At 48.0% G+C, this 24,355-nt stretch overlaps 1 protein-coding gene across 1 annotated transcript in view; it reads left to right on the plus strand.

Annotated features, from left to right (window-relative positions):
- The window catches only part of galnt1 (UDP-N-acetyl-alpha-D-galactosamine:polypeptide N-acetylgalactosaminyltransferase 1), a 180,932-nt gene that overhangs the window by 76,319 nt on the left and 80,258 nt on the right, over positions 1–24,355 (plus strand). The window contains exons 3-4 of the mRNA XM_061262141.1: positions 4,287–4,427; positions 10,295–10,463. Coding sequence (XP_061118125.1) covers positions 4,289–4,427; positions 10,295–10,463 — 308 coding nt within the window. The 5' untranslated portion in view covers positions 4,287–4,288. The remainder of the gene's footprint in view (positions 1–4,286; positions 4,428–10,294; positions 10,464–24,355) is intronic.

Genomic DNA, 24,355 nt, shown 5'->3' on the forward strand with positions numbered 1-24,355 from the left:
CAGACACGTACGCACAGAGAGCCAGTTCCTCTCTCTGCGCCTCGCGCAGCTCTTTGAATGATAATCCAGCGTTCTCAGAATTAATTGCAGGTAACAATGTAATCTTAAACTGACAGGCCGGACTTGGCAGCCGCTGAGAAATGGAGAGCGAGGGAGTGACTGGGAGAGATAAGGAGAGCGAGGCAGAGACAGAGCGGGAAAAAGAAAGCAGGAGAGAGAAGGGGAGGAAGAGAGGGGAAACGAAGGGATAACAGGAGATGCAGAAAGATGGGGCAGAATGAAGGGTATGAGTGTGCACGGGTGGGTCTGTGTGCGTATATGTGTGTGCACGCTTGTGTGCGTCCATGTGTGTGCCTGCATGCTTTTGTTTGTGAGTTTATGCGTATGTGTGCATGCCTATGTTTGTGCATGTGTGTTTGTGAGTACATGCATGTGTATGTGCTTACGTGTGTGTACGTGTTTGAGTATGTGTATGTGAGTATGTGTGTGTGTCTGTACGTGTGAGTACTTGTGTGAGTATGTCTGTGCGTACATGTGTGTACGTGTGTGAGTACGTGTGTGTGAGTATGTGTGTGTGCCTACATGTGGGTGCGTACGTGCGTGTGTGGGGCTGTATGGAGGGGCTGAGGGGTCATGACGGTGTTCTGCTGCTGAATTGGTGCCCTGTGCTGAAGCAGCACGGTGTAATTGGATAGTCCCGCGCTTTTCAGTTGCGGGGAGCCTGGACGGTTTTACTGCTGGGAGCACAATGACATTTACGAGATTCTCAGCTAAGGTTTCTTTGCACAGAATAAATCTTTTCTTCAATATGGCAGCACAGCAAATCGACTTTAATGCCCCACCCTTCCTGCAGAAGCGTGCCGCTGTGAATCTGTGCCCCCTCAGCGTGTGTGTGTTTGTGTGTGCGTGCGTGCGTGCGTGTGTGTGTGTTTGTGTGTGTGTGTGCAAGCGTTTGTGTGTATACGACAGTGTGTGTAACTGTGCATACTCTCAGTAAGCAATTTATAAAGTAGGCCTGTACACCAGCTTGTTAATGCAACTATTTAATCAGCCAATCATGTGGTTCAGCTGTTTTTCAGAGCAAATGTCAGAATGGGGAAGAAATATGATGATCTTGTGACTTTGGCCGTGGAATGATTGTTGGTGCCAGACAGGGTGGTTTGAGTATCTCAGAAACTGCTGATCTCCTGGGATTTTCACATGGCCCTTGGATTGGACATAATTGGGGACGTTGATCATTAATCTTCAAATGATCCTATTGATCATTGGGATATCATTTGATGTAAGGGCTCTTAATTGCCCTCTCTGCTACACTTCTCTTGGCATCCACCACCGCCATAGAGCCTTCACCTAACAGGGAGACCACCGTCATCGCACACCTGCACTGCTGGAGCCCGTCTGTGCCTGAATGGCTTTCGGCGGGCTGGAGTTAGCGGGCGAAGCCACAATAGTCGACGTGCGCTAACCAGCCGTTTCATTAAGCAGCCGTGGCTTAATTAGTCCCTGAGCTGGGGGTCACTTTGATTACTGTGGGCTTAGGAGGGTCGGACGGTGGCTAAGGGGAGGGGAGCCGTCAGAGAGGTGAGGTTTATCCAGTCCGAGGAGGCGGGGCGGACGACCCGCCCTTTCGGGGTCCTGCACGAGGGCCCCCTTCCCCGGGCGTGTCACAGCTGCCCCCCGTAATTATTTATCAGCCGGCGCGCACAGTTCGCTGAATCGCGAATTCGTCTTGGGGGAATAAATGTGTTTCCTTTGATTTTTTTTCCGCTCTTCCTTTCTTCCTTAAACAGCCTGCTTATTACTGTAATGAATCATTTATGTAACTAAAAGCAGGACACGAATGAATTAAAGTGACAAAATGAAAGGAAGCTCGGCGGACCGGCTCCCCGCGCGAAGGCCGGAGTTCGCCCCGTCTCTGAGTTTTCACTTCGCAGTGCTTCACAAGTGGAAGGGCCCGATAATGGCTGCTCTTAATTGTATTGATAGGCGCTATTTTGAGGGCATTTAAGTGTCATTAAGGCCCTATTTCTTCTGCCTGCCCTGTTTCTGCTGCTGTTTAATGAAAGATGAAAAAGCATAATGCGGTCGGCGTATGGGGACCGGTCTCCTGCTTCTCATCCGGCACACGGGAAGTGAGGCGCTAGGCGCTTGGTTTGGCTGCGGGGAGCATTTGTCTGGTGGGCGTTTTGTGGACTCAACACACACCGCCACCATATTTACTCTGCTCCTCTTCCTCCTTGTTCTCTGCATCCTCACGGTACTTTTCAAGCCGGTTTAGGTTCCTCTTCTTATCGATGTATTCCCTCAGCAGCTCCTTGGGTGTTAAGGCCAGTTTTATAGTCCGCTCCACTGAAATTGCAGAATTTCATGAAAGCTCGATTGTCGCCCAACGTAGACTGTGCTCGTTGACCTAAAGTATAAACGCTCTGCAATCGCCCGGAGTATAAACTAAATATCACTACGGCCAGCGTCATCCATTGGACGTCGTCGGTCGCAGTGACTCATTGTTGCTGCATTAGATTTCGGCTTTTTTCCATTTCATCAGTGCACAAGCTACAAAATCATTACATTATTATAGTATGTTATTTACAATTTTATCCAAAGCAACTTAGTTGATTTGACTAAGCTGCACTGATCTTATTGTGGCTACACTGGGGGTTGAACCACCATCCTTGTGTGTCCCAGTCATGTGCCTCAACCACTACGCTACAGGTTAGGCAATACGCAACACAGCATTCCCTGGCTGTTGTGATGGGGCGCTGGACAGTCCGGCCTACGGAAGATCTGATCCGAAGAGCTTTTAATAAAGACGTTTTCAGCTCTGGAGGGCCACAGGGTCTGTGGTTTCCTTTCAATCAGCAGCCTGATAAAGCCTGCAGAAAATGGTGTGTGGACTCAATCAATGACTTAAATGAATCACTCCTGCTGAAACTCACCGAAAACCAGCAGACTATTCAGGACTGGAGTTTAGCTACTCCCCCGCAAATGAAAATATCTAGTCAATGTCTTTATTAAAGGGTCTTCGAAGCAGATCCTCTGTAGTGCCACATCGCATCACATCGCAAGCACCAGGGACCTCCCTCACCGTCAGACAATCCTGTTTGGATTTTAACTCCACTTAGAGAAAAAGACTTTAGAGGTTGATAATCAACCTATTTTTAGACAAAACTGGCCTTTTAAGACCCGAAGCCAACGTCTTTTACCAAAACTCGATCTTCTCTAGCCCGTCGCTGTGTGGGAATCGGAGGGCCGTTGTCCGCCCGTGCTCCCGCCCTGAAGTTAGATCCAAAGCCAAATCCCGCACCGTAACTCCGGGGGCGGTTTACCCCGTTTCGCATTTAATCTGAATCCTCCGGTCACAATCCCTCTCTCACAGGGTTTTAAAAACCGCCGCTGTGCAGTTTTATTAATGGCGCTTAGCATTTGGATTTGACTGAATTATTTTTCCTGTCGTAACTCACGAAATGGCCGCCGCCTCGCTGCTCTCCCGGTCGAGGCCTTCCTGTGGGGCCTGGTGATGACATCACGCCGGGAGGCCCCTGGTACGCGGAACGCGCAGTTCTGGCAGACGGGGCCTTTGCAGAATCGATTGTACTCTGAGAGGGGCCTCTTGGGCCAGAGCACTCCGGGTTTGAAGGGATTATTTTTTGCCCTCCAGTGCGCCGTATCGACAGTCTTCTTACGCGTGACGTTCCTGCATGCGGGGTTTGGCCTCCGACGGTAACTCCGTTGCCAAAAAATAGGGCTGCTTTTCATTCCGTTCGCTTTGGGGGTGCGTTGTTATTGGCTGTAAAGTACGGAGGCAGACCTGCGCTGCGTCAACTGGGCCAAAAAATGACCTCATTTTGTATAAGGCTTACAGCATATCGCTATAGCAACCATGTTGTCACACACCTAACTGTGTCATTTGTGAGGGAAAATGTATAATCAAATACTTTCATTTTATTAATTTTGTGCAGTGTAGCCTTTGGCTAAGCTCTCTTTTACCAAGTCCTCTTCACCCGAAGGCAGTCTCTATGCACCTAAAATCCAAGTTAAGTTGGAAAACAATATGGTACAAAAAGCTAACTCATCGATTCATACTAAAGCAAAGGCTGAGAAGAAACATGACTTTTGACATTTTATTTGACAAAGCAACAGTGCCGAATCTGACTGTCCACTGCTGCCCTGCAGTAAAGTTGGTATCAGGGCCGGTGAAAGTGGACTGGACTCGTGTTTAAACTTGTTGGACTGACTGCTTGTTGCTGACTGTCTGATGCAGTGCCTGCTCTCTGTGTTTCCTGCAGCTATGAGGAAGTTTGCCTACTGCAAGGTGGTGCTGGCCACGTCTCTGGTCTGGGTGATGCTGGACATGTTCATCCTGCTCTACTTCAGCGAGTGCAATAAGTGTGATGACAAGAAGGAGAGGGGACTGCCGGGGAGAGACGGTGAGTGCGGACATGACACCCACACACACGTACACACACTCTCACACACACGCACTCACACACACGTACACACACTCACACACACACACTCACACACACACACACACACTCACACACACGTACACACACGTACACACACACACACGCACTCACACACACACACTCACACACACACACTCACACACACACACACACTCACACACACGTACACACACACACACACACGCACTCACACACACGTACACACACTCACACACACACACACACACTCACACACACGTACACACACACACACACACACACTCACACACACGTACACACACACACACACACACACACACGCACTCACACACACGTACACACACTCACACACGCACACACGCACTCACACATGCACGCACTCTCACACGCACACACATGTTAATTGCCTAAAAAATAGTTCTTGCCCTCTCCGCCTGATGTGTGGTGAGCTTTCTGCCGCAAAATGGCTGCCGTTGCATCACCCAGGTGGGTGTTACACATTGGTGGTGGTTTGAGGCGAGTTTCCCCCTCATCACTGTAAAAAGCTTTGAGTCGGCAGCTGGTGAGAAAAGCACTATATAAATGCAAGGAATTGTTATTATTATTACACATACACACACACACACACACACACGTACGCATACACGTACGCATACACGTATGTGCACACACACTCAAATGTTGACATACACCTATGCCCATGCACGGCACTGTGAACACAGTACACATTGAGACGCATGTGCAATGTTTGCCTGTCCTGGAATGGCTCCACTTGAATACACATACCACGTATGTGTAGCCTGTGACTTTACAGAGAATGCTCCCTGTTCCTCCAAACAAGATGAATTAGCGGGCACTGCTGTTCAGTCATTCCTGTCATTGCATTTGGCAGCAGTGTATACAGAAACAACGAGAGGGCTAAATATAGGACAGAGACCGGGCAACAGAGGGATCTGAAGGAGGCCCTGAGGAGGGTCTGAAAGATGGCGGGAGAGGCGACGGATTAAAGCGAGAAAGGAGGAGAAGAAGAACAACACGCAGCCGGCCCCGTGGCCTTTAAAATGATAAAATCTCCATTCGCATGCTGCCGCCTCGCTTTTTCACACCCCGGATTACGGTGACATTAAACAGCGCGCGTCCCGCGGTGGAGGAGCTGCCGTGGCGATGGGCTCGACCCGGGGGCCGCGGGGTGTCCGGAGGCAGGGCTGGATCCCGAATCGAGCGCTACTGGCAGCTGAGAAAAGGTTGCGGGCCTGGTTTAATAGGGAACCGCCTTCGGTGGTAGATGTCCCATGTGTTGAAAGCGCAGTTTCACATTTCACCTCAGGCCCATGTTAACCGTCTTTTATGATGTGTATGAAATGCATTTTAATATCGGTTGCCTGTGGAAAATGGCGGCCTTCCTCATGGGCATTCAGTGCAGTGAGTCATTCACATTATGATTACATTTTCTATCTATTAAAACTGCCAGCACTCCGCCACCTACATTGGCATGTTTATACACAAATTACGACAAACGTGCTGTATAAGACAATAACACTTGTGCTGCTGTACAGTGATTCACCCCTCCACTCCACTTTCAATACCCGGTCCGTCAATACAGAACACGTTCCTGTCATCATATCATGCTGAGGCGGCCATTTTAGTTTTGTTGTGTGTATTAAAAGTGAAAGCGTGACATTTTAGTCCTTGTTTTTGAGCCAAGATGGCCGGTTTGAGTTGTGCCTGTGTTCCTACACTAAAAGGGGTCAGCCAGACGCCCGTGGTTCCTTTCAGTCAAACAATGTAGAACTATCCATACCTGCATTTGTAAGAAAAAGATTAGAATCCCAAGTGACACGCTGCTGTTGCCACCCTCTGGCTTGCTACAGTGTCACTAAGGTGAGATAAGCCCGATTTCTCCACCCTCCCTCCCCTGTCACCTTCACTGCCGTTGTCATGTGACTGATAAGAAAATGTACAGTTTACTGCATCACAAAGGCCCTTTGCATTAAGCGGTTTAAAAGCCGCCCGCTCTGATTTCCATAGATCTGCTACGTACTAGCTGGGGCCATTACGGCTCAGCTGGGCTGTGAAATGATCGATCTCTCTTTGGCAGGACTTCTCTTTTTTTTTTACATTACACATTTATGTTGTTTTGTTTTTTTTGCTGAAGGTTGACTCCTTCAGCTGGACCTGGTTCCATGCCAACCTGGGGTACCTCATCTGTCTCTGTGAGGCCAGAGTGATGGTTTGTTGGCCCCAGAGAGGGAGATAGGATGGGGCAGACTATCAGATACGAGATTTACCCCTGCCTGTAACAATATTCTCACAGACTGGAAAATGTATTTCTGTAGCAGAAACCGCTGTCCGTTTGGTTTATGTACAGTAGCTTACCCTGCTGTAAAATCCAGCTATACCACATTGATCAGCTTGAATATTGATCTAGCCAAGCTGTTATAGCTGGATATGAGCTGGTCAACCAGCCAGTGCTGGTAGCTTGTCTGAGCTGTTTCAAAACATAGCTTGAGCTGGTCATACCATGTCAAGCTGGTAGCTGGTCTGAACTGGTCAACCAGCTGCCAGTTGTTGATTTTTGCAGCAGGGTATAGCCTAGTTTTACCATCAATGCAGCTGTTTTTGATGTGGCAGTGGTAGAACTCGCCGGTCATAAGCCCAGGCATCCTGGACCAAATCCTGACCACAAAGGATGCAACCGCAGGGGATTGTTTGGCTTTGCTTTGACCGCTGTCGCTCCGAACCCGTTCAGAGGCTGCGGGTCGGGCGTCCTCAGTATCCCAGCATGCCCCGGGGCGTGATATCAGCCGCAGAGCAGGACGGATCAGGAGCGTCCCTCCTGCGACTCGCGCCCCTTTCATCTCTCTTTCCACGGGCGTCCGACGAGAGCCGGCTCTCTTCCCCGAGGCGAACCCGCCGCGGCCGGAATGAAAGGGGGCTACGCGTTTTACCAAATTGCAGTCAAACTCCACTGATGTATCGGATAATGAATTATCCCCCGGATCATTATTTCTGTCATTATAATGGGAATGGCCTTCATCACGCGCCGCGCCGTGGGAGAGACAGTAATTGCGGTGGCGGCCCGGTCTGAGCGCATTGGCAATAAGCGGGGATGTTGTTCATTTGGCCGCGACGTCGATTACACGCCCCTTCCCCATAAACATTCCCTCCTTTTCCAGAAGGGGCCATAAGACTGAGGTGGTCCGTAACTGCCTGGAATGGGGCGGAGGAAGAAAAAAAAAAGCGTGACATCGTTTTCGTTTGCTCCCGCTAGCTCACGGAAGAGCGCGGCAGGCAGATTTAATCTTCTTTTCCAGTCGCTAAAGCCGGCTGTAATCTTCTTCAAACGGTGCACTTTCATCTTATTAAGATTTAAATTGTTGCTTTGAAAATGCACATTTTCTTGTTTTGCTTATCCCTGCCGTGTAGAAAACATCAAAAGGCAAAGTGATGGCTTTTAATAAGCCACTCAAACTGGGTCTGCGTTGTTTTGTGGATGCGAGGATTTCAGGGAAACTTAGCGATTTGCATTCTTTAGCAAATAATGTTTCTATAATGAATATTAAGGCATAACCTGGATTAGCGGGGGGGATTTGGAACGCATTTTCGAAACCCTGCTCTCTATGTGAGGATGAATCTTAACACGTCTTATAAATGTCACTGACTATATGGTGGGTGGTGTGTACCTTCAGTTGCCAAAGACAATTACCACATGTAGCATCTCACTGTGTTGCAGCAGCTCAAATTCCTGCACTTTTCAACAGCTCCAGAGAGGATGAATAATTGACATGGCTTCTGCCTCTGGCAGTGCTGTTGTGAGTCCAGTTATTGAGTGAGCAACTCTGTGTGTGTTTGTGTGTGTCTGTCTATGTGTCTATGTGTGTGTGAGAGAACAGGTATGATATTTGATGTGTTTATCTGTGGAGGCAGGTCAGCCCTCTGAGGCTGTGTGGGAAGGGTTTTTATACTCGTACAAAGTGAATTGGTTATCCACTCGGCCGCCCCGCGTCTCTGGTCAATCTCCCTCCCTCCCTCTTGTAATCAGTAGTGCTGGCACTCAACGTTTTGCCCGGCGAAATAACTGAAGCTGCTCTTCAGTCTCACCCGTTCCCGCCTCGTCGGTGACCTTCAGCACCGGAGCTCGGACCGGCTGAGACCCGTTCTGCGGCAAGAGAGCGGCACCTCGACGAACCTCGCTGTTAGCCGGCCGCGGCCTTCCCCCTCCCCGTCCGTGTCACTGTGAATTCTTCACCCCCGGGTTCATTCCTTCCACCACCGTCCTTCGACCTCAGTCGCTTACACCTTCCTGTCCTTGCGATTGCCGGTTCGCCAACATGGACGGCTTTGGCACCCTGCTTGGCCGGTTCGTTGGTTTGCTTTATAAATGGGAGCGGGTGGGTAGCTGTGCCTCAGCCTTTCGCTCTGGCTGGGCTCGGTTTTTTTTCGATAGAGCGGGGGGTCCGGGGGGAATACGGTAAAGAAGGGAAAGAAAGCGAGCGCTGTTTATCTAAGTCCTCCTTCCCTCCTGCTCTGTGATTGTTCTGTCGAGCTGGAGGCAGACGACCCTTTCTGTTGAAGCCGGTATTTTTCAAAAAAGTAATGTTATTTCTGTCAACCGGGTTACGGGTGAAGTAAATTCTCGGCCTGCGACACGGTGCTCTGGCGTGTCTCTTAACACACGGCAGGTTTCCAGACTAATATTGTGGAATGGCGCACTGAAAACACCAGCAGGAGATCGCAGTTAGCCATCACTTTACATCAGAGCACGCCCCACTGCACAGAAACATTCTCTCCAATCAGATCAACATCGCGATGGATGTGTTGACTTAAAACCCCCTCCCCCCTCCAGACCCATCATCTACACGGATACAGATTTGTAGGCAGACACACACACGCGCACACGCATACACACACACATGCAAATGATCTGATGATCTGATGATCTGCGGAGACGAGCGGGAAACCCTCCCCTCCCACCGCGCAGTAATCCACAGAGACAGGCTTCATTCAGAGATCAGTCGGCCATATCCCTTCAACCTTAAGTGAGTGATCAGGGGACTTAAGGGGAAACCGTTTTAATCCTGCGGGCTGGACCCTCCGCTTTCTCCCTGGGCTCCCGCGCGTTTCGCTAGCGCCCGACAGCCAACCCGCAGTCGCTAACCCCGCCATTGTGCTCGAGTGCGGTCTCACCCAGGATTTATTCATTTAATTTATTTGAATGCCATGACTTTGTCAGTGTTCGCAGAAGCTGAGCGCTTAATAGGCAAGATGTGAAACCGTGTGTGGTGTGTGGTACATGTGTGAGGAAGGGGAAACCTGTGGGTTGTATAGGCATCGCCCTCTTCTGAAAAGCGACATGTTTCTCCACATGAGAATCTCACAACAGGAGTATAGACAACTTCCTGCTTTCGGTTGTTCTTTAACTTCGTCAGAGATTTTTAAAAGAACACTGATGTAGCTGGAGGGTGAATATATTACAAAATATGAGAAAATCAAAGATATAAACATTTTAAGCAAGCTTTATGCTGCATTTTTGGAGTGTGAATTCTTCTTTTTTTCTTGAATTAGTTCTATTTTAATTGAGACGCACCCAGAATTAGTTCAGCTGAGCGCAGAAAACTACTTTGGTTAACCAGCAGTGCATACTGTAGATCCAAGCCGAGTATGCCTTTAGTTAACATTTTGTCTAGTTTTGCTCTCTAGTCATTTAATGACACCACCCCACATGACTTCGGCCCATGGCATCACCCTGCTTCCATAATATCCTGTACTATGTGGGTTTTGATGGTTGCGTGGTCACCAGCGTTTCTCCTGTGTGTGTGACCCCCCCACCCCCCCCACCCCCACAGAGGTGGTCCAGAGGCCTCACGATGGACCGGGTGAGATGGGCAAGCCGGTGGTCATCCCCAAGGAGAACCAGGAGAAGATGAAGGAGATGTTCAAGATTAATCAGTTCAACCTCATGGCCAGCGAGATGATCGCCCTCAACAGGTCCTTGCCTGACGTGCGTCTCGAAGGGTGAGTTGTGTATCCCAGCAGTACAACAGCAATGGGTTTAACAGCACACCAAAGCTGTCTGGTTGATCCGGTCTTGGCAGAAGACATTTGCATTAATTACATTACATTAAATCAAGGGTTAAGGGCCTTGCTCAAGGGCCAAAGGCTGTGTGGATCTTATTGTGGCTACACCGGGGATCGAACCGTCGACCTTGGGGGTGCCAGTCATGTATCTTAACCACTACGCTACAGGCCGCCTTTTAGAATGTTAGTTTCCAATGTCTGCTGCCTTATAACCAACAGTTGCTATCTGAACTGGATGAACTTGTGTAATTCTGGCACCCATTTCAGTGTGATAGGAGTCTGGAAAAGCCATTTCATTGCAGTTTCAAGTGCATCAGCAACAGCACTGGATATGTGGCCAGCAGTAACTGGATTGTGCAGGCTCGGAAATGTATACACCAGATTTAAGGTTTTAGTGGAATGTTAGGTGAATGATGATGGGCAACTGTTCAAGCACATTTTTTGAGGTAATGGAAGGAGGAAGCTTACCTCACACTGCAGAACATCAAAAAATAAGTCTTAACAAGTATCTTGGTCTTATATTCGTACTTAAAATATTTATATGACTTGTTTGCCAAATAAGAAGATAAAAAAAACTGCCAATAAAGTGAGAAAGTTTGACTCATTTCAGGATTTGCCAATGATAAATGAAAAAAGAAAAATATATATTTTCTAAAGACGCTTGTTAAGACATTCAAAGCCATTTTTTGCAGTGACTGACTGCTGGAGTGGGGAGGGGGGGTTAGGGTCCATCAGATGTGCCACTTTGCAAGTTAAACTTGCTGTTTGCATTAGATACCCATGGAGTACATTTCAGTGGTAAACAGAGCTTGTGCCCTCGAGCGAGGGCAGAGAAACCAAGATATGGAGCTGTAAGTGTTCTGTGCGGCGGCCTGACTCTCCCATCAACTCTATAAAGCCCGGGGTCATTTTTACACGCTGTGCCCATAAAAAATCTCCAGCCGCTCTGGACCGCTCTCTATCAGCGGTGACGCACACAAGGAGCTCGCAGCTGTTTGCTGAAGTCCTGGTTTCCTCGCCGCCCCTCTCTGTTGTCCACATTGTTACGCTCGCCGTGTGAAGGCGGCAATGCTCTCCGTTTGGAAAGCGGGAGGCTGCTCTACCCCCTTGGTATTCTCAGCTCAAATGTTAGCTTTATTCGGGTTCGGGAGGCGAGCGGCAGGTCACCGAGGGCGACCGTAAGAACCGCGGTACGTGTCTGGTGCCGGCTAAAAATAAAAGCTGGGTGAAAAAAACCCGATGTGCTCAAACAGTGCGGGCCTCAGCTGCCGGTGGGCTCGGTTTGTTCATGGTGTTAGCTGCGCCCTCGTTTCGGTTCCGGAACGTTCCGTCACACGACTGCGGGGCTTCGTGAAAGCCGCAAATGACAAACGAATGACAGTAATCCCCGTTTCCCTGGGTAGGCTCGCCTACTGGAGTCTACGATTCATCGTTCCTCGTACCGAAGGGGTCGTACTTCCCCTGGCTGGGGGAATCAGCTACAGAAACTGACATATGCTTCTATCACCCTCAGGAGGAAAAAAATCTCATAAGTCTTTATTATGTCGCTGTATTGGGCTTTACCACCCAAATATCCAGCAGTTGTAATGTCAGTTACTGTGGAATTGCCCATATGCACTGATTTGTGTTGTCACGGGAGAGCATGGCAGTCTTTTTTTTTTTCGAAGGCAGGATGCGACCGCCTCGTTTCTACGTGCCGCCTCGGCCCTGAAACCGTCGCAGCCCGGTAACGAATTCCAGCCCCGCACGCCGTCGCGCGCGGGGCTGGAATTCGTTACCGGGCTGCGACGGATGTAATGTTTGTTCTGGCGGCCATCCCAGGGAAGCTCTTCGGGTTTTTCGCGCAAACGTTAAACTCTTTTATTCTCCGGCAGGCGTGGTGTTGGAACGTGCTCTGCTATGACTACCGTCCTCGGTTTCAGGGCCGAGGCGGCACGTAGAAACGAGGCGGTCGCATCCTGCCTTCGAAAAAAAAAAAGACTGCCATGCTCTCCCGTGACAACACAAATCAGTGCATATGGGCAATTCCACAGTAACTGACATTACAACTGCTGGATATTTGGGTGGTAAAGCCCAATACAGCGACATAATAAAGACTTATGAGATTTTTTTCCTCCTGAGGGTGATAGAAGCATATGTCAGTTTCTGTAGCTGATTTAGCGGGATTGGACTTTACCACTCAAATATCCTGCAGTTGTCGGTTACTGTGGAATTACCCATATGGCAGCCAGTAAAGATGCCTTTCCTACGCATATTTTGTATGGCAGGCTGAAATGGAAGCACTCACAGAGCACTCACAGTTCCTCCTCCTCATTTGTGCCCTGCCTCTCTGTAGGAAGGGGATATCCAGTGAAGGACAATTTAATAGAAGCCAAGTTGAAAAAACAAAATGAGTCCCTGGCTCTCTGGTCTCTTTGAGGACAATGTGTCTCCAACGAAGCGTCAACCTTCCTCATTCACCCCTCTTCTGACCAGATCCGGGTCAAATTCGTAATTGTTTTGGATTGAAATCCTTTTCGGTGGTTGATTGATCTTGCCTGGTGCAATTGAGCCAACCAAGAGGACCAGAAGGTGGGGTTTGCACTTTTTGAAAATATGTCAAGGAGGTTCCAATACATCAGACAAGCTCAGTGAAGCGTAGAAAAAATGTTTGAATCCAAAACAGTTACGTATTGGTCCCAGGTCTGCTTCTGATCTCCAGAGGATCTGTGACAGGAAAGGAGTCCCTTTAGCAAGGAGATTTGGTCTCTTGATTGGCTCACAAGCTTCAGGCTGGGTGCTGGTGTCTTCCTCAGGGATTTCAGTGGAGGCTCGCTGTTTACACTGAGCCAAGCCAGGTGGGGGAGCAGGAGGTTTTAATGGGGATAGAAAGCCCAGCTGGGTTGTGTCAGGGGACGCAAGGCTTTTTGTCTTACAGGAAACCTGAGCGAGTGTTTATGAGTTCCATTCCTTTCCTTTCTCAGGCTCCCTCATATCACCCAGGAACTGGAGTAGTAAAACTATTAAATAAATAAAAAAGCTAAACCTTAAAAGGGACGCATTTCAGATTTTACACGGAGCGACGGCCTTGTAGGGACTGATGCCTCATCTCGTGTCGGTGCCTCTCATAAAAAAATGATAAATACTCCGAAGCGTCAAACGCCCAGCGTCCGCTGGCGCTTTCAGGATGACGGGTGTTCTCCTGACGAACGGGGAGAATGTTGTTGAGCTCGGAGCGGGCCTGTTTGCGTGGGAGGGAGGCCTCTCGCCCGCAGGCAGGCCGTCTGTTTCCCCCGAGGGAAGGCGTCAGTTGGCCTCCACACTGCTGAGCTCTGAGCATTCGCACGGCTGGGCCCCTCTCCGCTTGTGCTCCCCGTCTCCGGGGAAAAAGCCGTTAATGGAGTCCGACGTCTCTCGACACCTTTTAATAATCGTTGCTTTAACCCCTGAAACTGGCCAATAAAATCTAAATTTCTTCTATTTTTTTTGTAATATATACAAGCTCCAAGCACTAAACCCCATCTGCCAGACCGGAGTGTGAGTCATTGCCTTTTTCCTTTTATAATAATTTTTTTTGTGTGCTTATTTTCTTCTTTTTCCCTTCGCCGTGCAGAGACAGGAGTGGGAAACTGACTTAATTATTCGTCTCTAATTAGAGGGGACCTAGGAGTGGCGCTGGGGTCAGCAGCAGCGATGCAACCTGCTCATTAGACAGGGTGGAGTTTGGGCAGGCTTGTAGTGAACTGACTGAAGTTATCTGACTGCTAATTTGTGATTTATTTAGCTGTTATTTTCCCTGAGGCCTATATTGCAAGGCCAAACAGAGAGAGGGGGGATGCTACTGAGTCCTGGCTTTAAAGGGGTGTCCGGCAGTAATGGCTTGGTTTTTGTAGGGATTAGGCTCTGAACTGAACATTATAGCTCGTCACCTTGAGCGCAACTATTCATCTTTCCTCTCTGTTGCAGGGGATTAAAAGGATGCTTTAAATAATGAGTTGCACACATAATTCCATGCTTGGGTGTTGAGTAGGGTTGCATTGACGGACAGTGGAAGCTAATATACGTAGCAGTTTTGGTACTATAGGTACTTACACAGTGACATCAATCTGTGCAGCCAGCTTGGAGTAATGTAAATATGGGGGACAGTATGTAGGGTTAACTCAGAGGCGATAACTCAGGGGTACGGCTTGTTTTGTCAGTAGCTAGCAGCATCGGGTCTCTGGGGTGCACAAGTCTGGCAGACGCTGCCGTAGCTCCTCGCTACATGCTGAGCGTGTGTCACAACATCTTATCAGATCGTGTCACTAGAGCCGCCTCTCCCCCCCCGACCGCGGTCAGAGAGCTCACTTCCTGTTCCTCCAGTAGGCCGGGTCGCCTCGACCGAGTCTCCATGGGCGCCCCGCCGCGTCACGTTCAAGCTTCATCCGAAATGGACTCCTCCATGACGGGGAAGCCCTTTCACATCAGAGGGCTTATTACCGGCTCTCCGGCTCTCTGCCTCCCTGGGTACGCCTCGGGGCAGAGGCAGAAGCGTGCAGTTCAGATCACCAGAGACCCGTTTCGGTCTTCCCCCCCTCCCGAAGACGGATTTCTTTCCATTAGAGGGGGAAATGCTTGTACTACTTCATTTCTCTTCCTCCCACCTGCGAGAATGTTCCGGCCCAGGAGCCTGGTCATGCCAGCCAAATGCTGCAACTGTGTCCAATTAAGCCACCCCCCTCCCACCTCCCAGCTCCCCCCCCCCCCTCTCCACACTGTGGTCCAGGTGAGGCAAAACTCTAGCAGCTGGGCAGCGGAGATCATCTGAAGCCAGTGGTATGCAACGAAGCACACTCTGCTCACAAGAAAGTCTTGCTTCTACATCACTTTCAGCTTTTTAATTGGACCTCAATCACACCTGGGTGAAATCCGTAATTGTTTTGGATTCAAATACTTTTCTATATTTTACTGAGTTTGTCTGGTGTATTGGAACCAATGAACTCTGAAAACCCCGCCTTCTGGTCCTCTTGGTTCACTCAATAGCACCAGGCAAGATAACCGGGCACAGAAAAGTATTATGATCCAAAACTATTCTGTATTTGGTCCTCATCTGGCCGTCTTTAGCTCATGGCCAGATCGGGGTGGTTTCAGGAGATGAAAACAGGACCATCTCCAGAGTGTCATCCCCCTGAGGGAGGGAGGGAAGGAGGGGAGGGGTATCGCTGGGCGAGGTTGTGTGAGTCAGTGGCCTTCACCCCACCCTTGGCACCGTTCCGCTGTTGCTTCTGCTGGAAAAAAACAAACTCCCACGGTTACGGAACGTCTGGGCTCCTGGGGCCTCCTCCCCCAGAGTGACCGGCCGGCGGTTTGGTCTGGCGGTCTGGGTGTCGCTCGCTTCTCCGTGTCAGACGACGCAGCCACAGGCTTGAAAAAGGCCCGTTTGTCCTCTGCTTCGACCTGACTGGACATCTGTTAGAGTGGGCCGATTGTTGAGGGAAACTGTGTTCAGAAACCACGGCTATTCAGCAACAAATACAGAATGTGAACGGGAATACTATTTTCCCAGTGTTAATAGCTGTTGGAATGATGATGCCATCGCCACAAGGCAGAACATGCCTGGCAGACATGATAATGAGCTTAAAAGATTTGGTGCACCAAGGTGCCGTGTGGTGCACCAAGCAGAAATAAAAACATACGATACCAAGGTGGTAGGGTGTCTATATTGTACCAAGTATATTTAACGACAGCTTTATTGCTCTAACCAACATTTTTCACAGTCCATTATAAGTACAACACTGTATACTGTATCACAGAAGGCTTCAAAACTAATCTTTTGTTTTGTCAGGATCTGTTCTGTTTTGTATTCTGTAGTCAATTTATTTGCATTGATCGCTGGCTGGCGGCAAAGCAGAAAGCTACGGCTTCACTAAAACTGAACATGAAATAAAGATGAGAGATTGCTATGGCAGCCCGGATTGCAGTGAAGGCGATTCTCATTGGGAAGTCAGCGGTGCCCGTCGTAGAATGGGGGTGTTTGTGTGCTCTTGAAGCTCTTGAAGAGATTTTGACGCCTCTGCGCGCAAGCTGAATAGTAAAGGTGCCCCTGGATTCTGCCAGAATGCAATGCGTCATAAAAATTAGAGCAAAGCACTCCCGAGGATCTTGCGCGAGACAGTTTAAGCCGCGCCGTCCGACGGCTCCATCGATCTTTCGATTATTTTTGGAGATTTCGGCGGGGGGCGAGGTAGAGGGAAAACTACCTTGCGGGTTTTAGAACTCAAACTCCTCGTGTCGGGTGCGCCACGGGCGAGGCGTACGTCTGGGGGACGAGAGGTCGGAGATGAAAGGCCCGGAACATTCTACGGGCGCTCGGCGCGTCCACAGGGAGCTGGCTCCCAGCAGGCGGGGCGTTAGCGGCGGTCTCCGGCAGAGGAGAACGGAACGGCTGTTCTACAGCACGGCAGGAGCGCGGGTTTGGATCAAACAGACGCTAATTTCACATTTTCGCCGTTTAGCAGATGCTCTTATTGAGAGCTGCTTGCTAGTTACACAGCTTGCATTCTGTGCAGTCTATAATACTCGCTCAACGGCCCAACAACAGTGCCACACCTGGGACCTAAAAACATGGAGTTATAACCCCAGTTCCTTATTATTATTAATATTATTATTATTATTAGTATTATTATTAGTAGTATTATCAGTATTATTAACATTACAGTTATTTAGCTTATTTAGCGACTTTCAGTTGATTTGACTAAGCAGAGGCCACTCCACTGTGGAGCAATGTGGGCTATGGGCCTTGCTCAGGGGGCCAACAGCTGCATGAATCTTATTGTGGCTACACTGGGGCTTGAACCACCAAAACTTCCAGGTCCCAGTCAAGCACCTTAACCAACAGGCCATAGGCTGCCTCACATTATGCCATACCCCATTATGTTGCACTGCTACCCCTCTAATGTGAAAGTCTATGGCCGCTATTACAGTAGCTCAAAGGAACAAGGTGAAAGCAGGGAGAGGTTTGGCGCATATAGTGAACTGGGTCAGATTTTTTGGGGTGCCGACGTGCTGACTTTGACTGCTCTACACACCCCAGAACTCTACCAAATTTACCAGACAAGGTAACTCACCATTTGTTATGAGTTTTGATAAATCATAGAAATCAGCATTCCCCATATCTCTTGAGGGCCTGGTCTGGCCTCAAGCAGCTTTCTGTTTGTCCAAACCTGAAAAGTCTGTCTTCAGCTACACAAAATCTTCACTTGTGTTTTATGGCTTTGTGAGCCTGACCAAGGTGACACTTAGGAGAAGTTTTCCTTGCTTCCTGGTACGGTCAGCTACTTATTCTGGCTAAGTGTGATATAGCGTAGGAGGACTCCAATTAGAGGTGGCGATTCAAGACAGCTCAACTACTGACCTATAACATAGCAGTAAAACTTTTTAGAGGAGCTACAAATAGTGTCTGGGTTTGATGCTTGCTACACAGTAATAAACTAAAGTACTGTCTGCCACTGTACTTAAATCACAATCAAATTGTCAGCGTCTACATTAAGATATCAGTACAGAGGTTCATTGCTAATTATCAGGCATCAAACTCCATTAAGATGCACACCACACGCGTCACCCGTGATTGGCTGTGAATGAGCGTATAGTCCTTTTTTCCCTGGATGGCATGCTCTTTAAACGGAGAATCGCACTGAAAGACAGCGGTAACTGGAAAGGGAATTATTGCCTGGCTGTAATTACGATATCACTGCATTCACGTAATTAGAAACAATGCTCTTAGGCGTTTGTCAGGATTATTGAGCTGTTTTTATGGCTTTTTAAGAAGGCATTTGAGAGTGTTTTACCTGTTGAGGGCAGAGAAAGCGCTGCTTCCCATGAATTGGCATCTTTAACGGGAAATGGAGGAAACCACATGGACTAGAGGGTGTGTTTGTTTTATTTTCCCATATTGCTTTGTACTGTTCATTTATTTTCAATTATCTTTGCGCTTCCCTTTAAATAATTAACTCCAGAAGATACATTTAATATGTACATGTAGGGCACGATAGGGCATCATGGTTAATTTGGCGTGTTAACTTTACTTGTTTTAGTAATTGAACGAAAAGAGTTCAGAAACAAAGGAGCATGTAACTGAGAACGGAAAGTCAATAAACTGGGCCGGGTATGATGTTTATTGTTTCAGCTTCTCACTTGTCATAAATTGTAATGAGAGCAAACATTTTTATGATGTCTTGGGGGAAAAAAAAACAGTTTCGAACAATGAAATAATAAGCCTGTGAAGAAGGAGCCTGAAAGTGCGCGTGTGTGTCTGTGTGTGTGTGTGTGTGTGTGTGTGTGTGTATGTGCGTGTGTGTGTGTATGTATCCGTGTGTGTGTGTGTCTGTGTGTGTGTGTATGTGTGTGAGTTAATGTGTGTGTGTGTGGGGGTATGTGTGTGTATGTGCGTGTGAGTGTGTGTGTGTCTGTGTGTGTGTGTGTATGTGTGTGAGTGAATGTGTGAGTGTGTCTGCATGTGTGTGTGTATCTGTGTGTGTGTGTGTCTGCATGTGTGTGAGAGTGCGAGTGAAGGTGCGTGCCTGTGTTTGTGCATGTTGTGGAAGGCACTTTGTCTGTTGTGTGCATATTTGTGTGTGTATGTGTGTATGCGTGTATACGTATGTGTGTATGTGTGCATGTGTATGCATGGGTGCTGTGTGTGTGCGTCTGTGTTTACCCTGTGTGGTTGGCCTGGCATTCAGGTGGACTTTATCTCTGACCTCATTCCCAGATTGCAGGGCTTTCTGGGTCAGGCTAGCTGGGGCTGGGCTCTGCGCAGGTTTATGACTGTGCTTCCTGTAGGGGGGTGAAAGGGAAGCAGGCCGCAGCTTTGGCTGTTCTTCAGGCTGAGTGACTCACCCCTGTGGCCCGCGGGCCAGGCACCCTGCGCTCTACGGCAGCCCGTGTGGGTCAGTCACATCCTGTTTGACTCAGCCAGCTGTTTCTGTCCTCTTGCATTACAAAAGGCTTATAGGATCCCTGTACTGCGTCACTAGGGTCTTGGGGTGGGATTCAGGTTAATACACTTTTGCAGGGTGACTGGAGGTAATAGCTCACACAAAATGTTACTGGAATGTTTTGTGACATGTTATAACTTTGCTGCTGCATGGCAGCAACATTGTGAAGTAATAAAAATAAAGGTAACGTTTGGGAAACTTACCTGTCCTGGGTTTTTACCGTGTGGTGATCAGTACTGTGACCTCAGAGGGAGAGCCAATCAGAGGCTTAGGCCGAAGCTCAGTAAACCGGTAGGTTTGCCCTCCAGCGTATAATTTAGAGCAGTTGTTTTTTCTGGCCACCTCCACTAATTGGCACTGGTTGGAGGTTTTTTAGAAACGTTCCCCAGCCAAGGCGTGACCCTCGCTGTTCCCCCTACGCCGAGCGGCCAACACGGATTAATGGCTGACCTCCCTACAGCCGAAAGCTATCGCGAAACCAAAAGCTATCCCGAAACCAAAAGCTATCGCAAAACCAAAAGCTAACGCAAAACCAAAAGCTATCACAAAACCAAAAGCTATCGCGAAACCAAAAGCTATCACAAAACCAAAAGCTATCACGAAACCAAAAGCTATCGCGAAACCAAAAGCTATCACAAAACCAAAAGCTATCAACTGCTATGCTGCAACTCCTGCCCCCCCCAAGACCATAGGTTATAATATACACTCGGTGACCACTTTATTAGTTAGACCTGTACACCTTGTTAATGCAAATACTTAATCAGCCAATCATGTGGCAGCAACAAAAGGCATAAATGCATGCATATGTGGTCAAGAGATTCAGCTGTTTTTCAGACCAGATGTCCGAATGGGAAAGAAATGTGACTTTGATAGTAAGTGCCAGACAAGATGGTTTGAGTATCTCAGAAACTGCTGATCTCGTAGGATTTCACACAGAACAATCTCTAGAGTTTGCAGAGAATGGTACAAAAAACAAAAAACATCCAGTGAGCAGCAGTTCTGCAGGCAAGAAAAGCCTGGTTAATGAGAGGAGAATGGCCAGACTGGTCGAATCTGACAGTAAGGTGACAGTAACGCAAATAACCAGTGGTATGCAGAAGAGCATCTTTGAACACACATCAAACCTCTAAGTGGATAAGCTACAATAGCAGAAGAGCAATAATCTAAAAAATAAAGTCTAATAAATACCTTATAAAGTGCTCACTGAGAGTATGTGAATATCAAGTGTCTGCATTCATTTATTTTAGTCCATCATTGTCTGTGTCAATCACTGCATGTTTGCATCAAAGTGCATTTTATTTCCATTACCAGACACAGTGGGAGTTGTCTGTCTGTGTGTGGCATAAGCCAGACTTACAGTAATAGAATATCCCAGAAAATTACAGGCCAACTGGGTTGATTTACCCCGTACTGCCTGGCTGCCAGTCTCCGTTTTACTTAAAGCTATCGAGGCTGTCACACCGTATGACAACAGTCAGTGACGGACAACACCAGCACCTACGCAAGTGCAAGCTTGGGGGTTTTAGCGAGTTTAAGCTAAACAGCTTTATACTTTGTTTAAGGCAGACGTTACTTTGCTGGCAGGGGCTGAGGGCCCATTTTTTGGGAACACGCCCTCCCTCCCCGGTCCCTAAACATCCAGAATGAATGTGGTGAATGAATGAATTAGTAATTAGCCCGAGTAAAGTAAGGGAGGCTCTGAGTTCTCATTAGTGCCTATTACCACTAATTACAGGGCTAGATATGAGCGCACGGCTGGTGCGCCAATGAAACCGGGCCCGCCTCTTATCTCCTACTGTATGTCATGCAGTAGCTTAGCAACAGTTCTCCTCTTTCACTAAATATATAAATAAACACGTCGCCCTGTTGTTCTCTGACCCCAAATTTAGCTCAGTCTTTCTTTATCTCACGAAACACACACTCGCACACAAACACGCACACGCACACACACCTCGCACGCACGCTCACACAAAGCCTCCTCGCTTGCCTGGCGTCCACAATGCACACTTCCCCTCTGTGGCAGAGAAGCTAAATTTGTATTTCCACACTCGGCCCGGATGGGTATAAATAATTCTCTTTCCGTAAATCGCGCCGTCAAAGGCCGCTGGGCATCAGATATTAACTTGAGAATAATGGTAGTAAATCCGGTATGAAAGCAGATGTGTCTTAATGGATGGATTGTGAATGGAGATCTCACTCGGCTGCTCCCTGACCTGCTGGTGACTGCTGGGGTCACTGCCTGGCTGTGAGGAAAGGAGGGAGGAGTAGAAGGGGAGAGAGGAGGTGGAGTGGCGAGAAAGAGAGGGAGAAAGAACAAGCAAGAAAGGGAAAGAGTGAGCAAGAAAAAGAGACAGACAGGGTGGGAGAAAGGCAAGACGGAGACCGATTAATACTGCTTTTATTAAATGTTGGAATTCACTGATAGTCTCACTGCCTTTTTTATTCTGCCTTATTAAGTCTTCTGCTGTTGTAGCCTATCCACTTAGAGGTTTGATGCGTTGTGTGTTCAGAGATGCACTCCTGCATAGCACTGTAATGTGTGGTTATTTGTTACTGTCACCTTCCTGCCAGCTTCGATCAGTCTGGCCTCTGACCTCTGTCATTAATAGCGAATTTCTGCTCACAGAACTGCTGTTCACTGGATGTTTTTGTGTCGCACCATTCTCTGCAAACTCTAGAAACTGCTGTGCGTGAAAATCCCAGGAGATAAGCAGTTTCTGAGATACTTAAACTACCCTGTCAACATCACTTAGATCACATTCTGCCATTTGGTCTGAAAAACAGTTGAACCTCTTGACCGCGTCTGCATGCTTGTATGCATTTAGTTGCTGCCACATTAACAAGCTGGTCGACCTAATAAAGTGAGTGTAAATAGAGTGTTTATTGCTCAGAGAATTTATGTATATATTTATATGTGGCAATCGCCTTGCAAATGATTTTTATGGATTTTGTTTTCAGAAGTTGAGGTGGTAAGGAGTTGATTTGTGCTGTGCTGACTGACAGACCTGTGCTGATTTGTTGATTTGTGCTGTGCTGACAGACCTGGACTCCACAGCACGTACACCTGCGGTCCCAAAAAGGTGTCTACCGCAACTCGCATTTGTATGGAAGGCACGGCTTTTTTCAAAAGCATCATGTGCAAAATAAGGAGAGAGATTGAGCAAGAGAGAAAATGAGCATTCACCGTTGGTGGAAAACTGTCATACTTCATTTCATTCAGCCAGAGCTAATTCCATGCAATTCCTAAACAGCAATTTCTAGCGGTACCTTTCAACAAAGTCATTTCATTTCTGCTTTAAATTCTGCATGTTTTTTTTGTTGAGTGTTTGAAGCACGGCGTTTATTTTCACATTTAATTCATTACAGTGGCTCCCTGCTGTGGAGGGAATTGTCGTTTATGGTAAACAGTTCTGTGTAAGTTTTGATACGGAGTGTTTTTGAGTTTTTAAATTTGAGCGAGAATAGAGGCCAGCTTACCAAGCACGCAAACTCATGTTTGTATTCATTTCAAAGCACATTCATACATCTGTACACTTGAATAGCCCATTTATTCTATTCCGTGGCAGCAAAGTGCTGTCGCTTTCAAATGAAAGTTGAAAGATAGGCTGCTCTTGTCATTTCAAACCCCATGTTACCCTGCAGAATCTGCTTTTGTCGAAATTGCAGCCGTCCGAAGATTGCGGACGACTTCTCTGGGTTTTGATGCTTCACGGCCCCTGGTTGCGTCAGGCTCGTCGGATCGCTCTGCGGTTACGGGAGCTGCCAATCACTGTCGGTTTCGAGCAGGGCCGGGGCGCGTTATTGGTCCATCTCGGGGTCTCCTCCCGCTGTTGCCGGCCGCTCGGCGTGATGAGGTCACCGGAGGCTCAGGGGGGCTCTTGATGATGATCACAGCGCTTTAGAACTCTGCCGTCAAAGCCCCCCCCCCCCCTCACACACACACACACACGTGACACACGTGACACACACACACAACACATTACAGTGCAAGAGTCTTTAAGTGCCGTAGGAGGGCCAGAGTTGTCGGCAGGCTCCAAGGCCTGGGCTTTTTGAGAATCAGTATAACGGTTGCCTCTTTGTAACACTATTCCCCAAACTCTCCTGTGAGATTCAAACCGCTCACGGTCCATGCGTTCAGTCCCGCCGTCGCCCTCTGCCGTAAACCGAACCCAGTTCTGCCCCTGTAGCAGCTCGTATTTTATGAAAACCTGACCGCTGATCTTAAACCGTTTTCATTCATTTTTCTTCATTAACAATAATATTACGAATAGCTCCGTCCATTGGGATTACATTACAGAGCTGTCACGTTTGCTCTTCACTTCACCATCCTCAATGTAAATATTAAGACAGTTTAATTTAGTGTAATGAATTGAATTACTGCAAAGAATATACTTTTATTTAAAAAGGTAAATCCCTCCATTACCCGTGTGTGTGTGTGTGTGTGTGTGTGGGCTTGTGTGTTGCGCTAGTTTTAGTGCAATAAAAGTCTGTAAACAAACTGTGGAATCTGCACAAATCAAATGAATGGCCGTTTACGTAGTCAATAGACTATTTGCTGAATTTGGGTGAAGAGAAGGGTACGCTATGTTTATAATTATTTGCACATAACATAATGCTGCACTGTTCCTGATGTCAAGTAAAATAGTTCTTAAAATATAATTGTGAAGTTGCTTTATTAATCGACTTATAAATTCCTTGATTGTTAGTGACGGAAAGTAAATGGGTTGAGCTGGGATTGGTTTGAAGGTTCTGCAGCCTGTTTCTCAGCTAACCGGGCCCCGCAGAATTTCATAGCAGTCGCAACACGGGAGATGTTTAGGTGGCTACACCATCCTTCTGCATCCTGGTGCCTGGTAGACAGACAGGATCTGATGC

Source organism: Conger conger, chromosome 1 (assembly GCF_963514075.1).
Source record: "Conger conger chromosome 1, fConCon1.1, whole genome shotgun sequence".
NCBI lineage: Eukaryota > Metazoa > Chordata > Actinopteri > Anguilliformes > Congridae > Conger > Conger conger.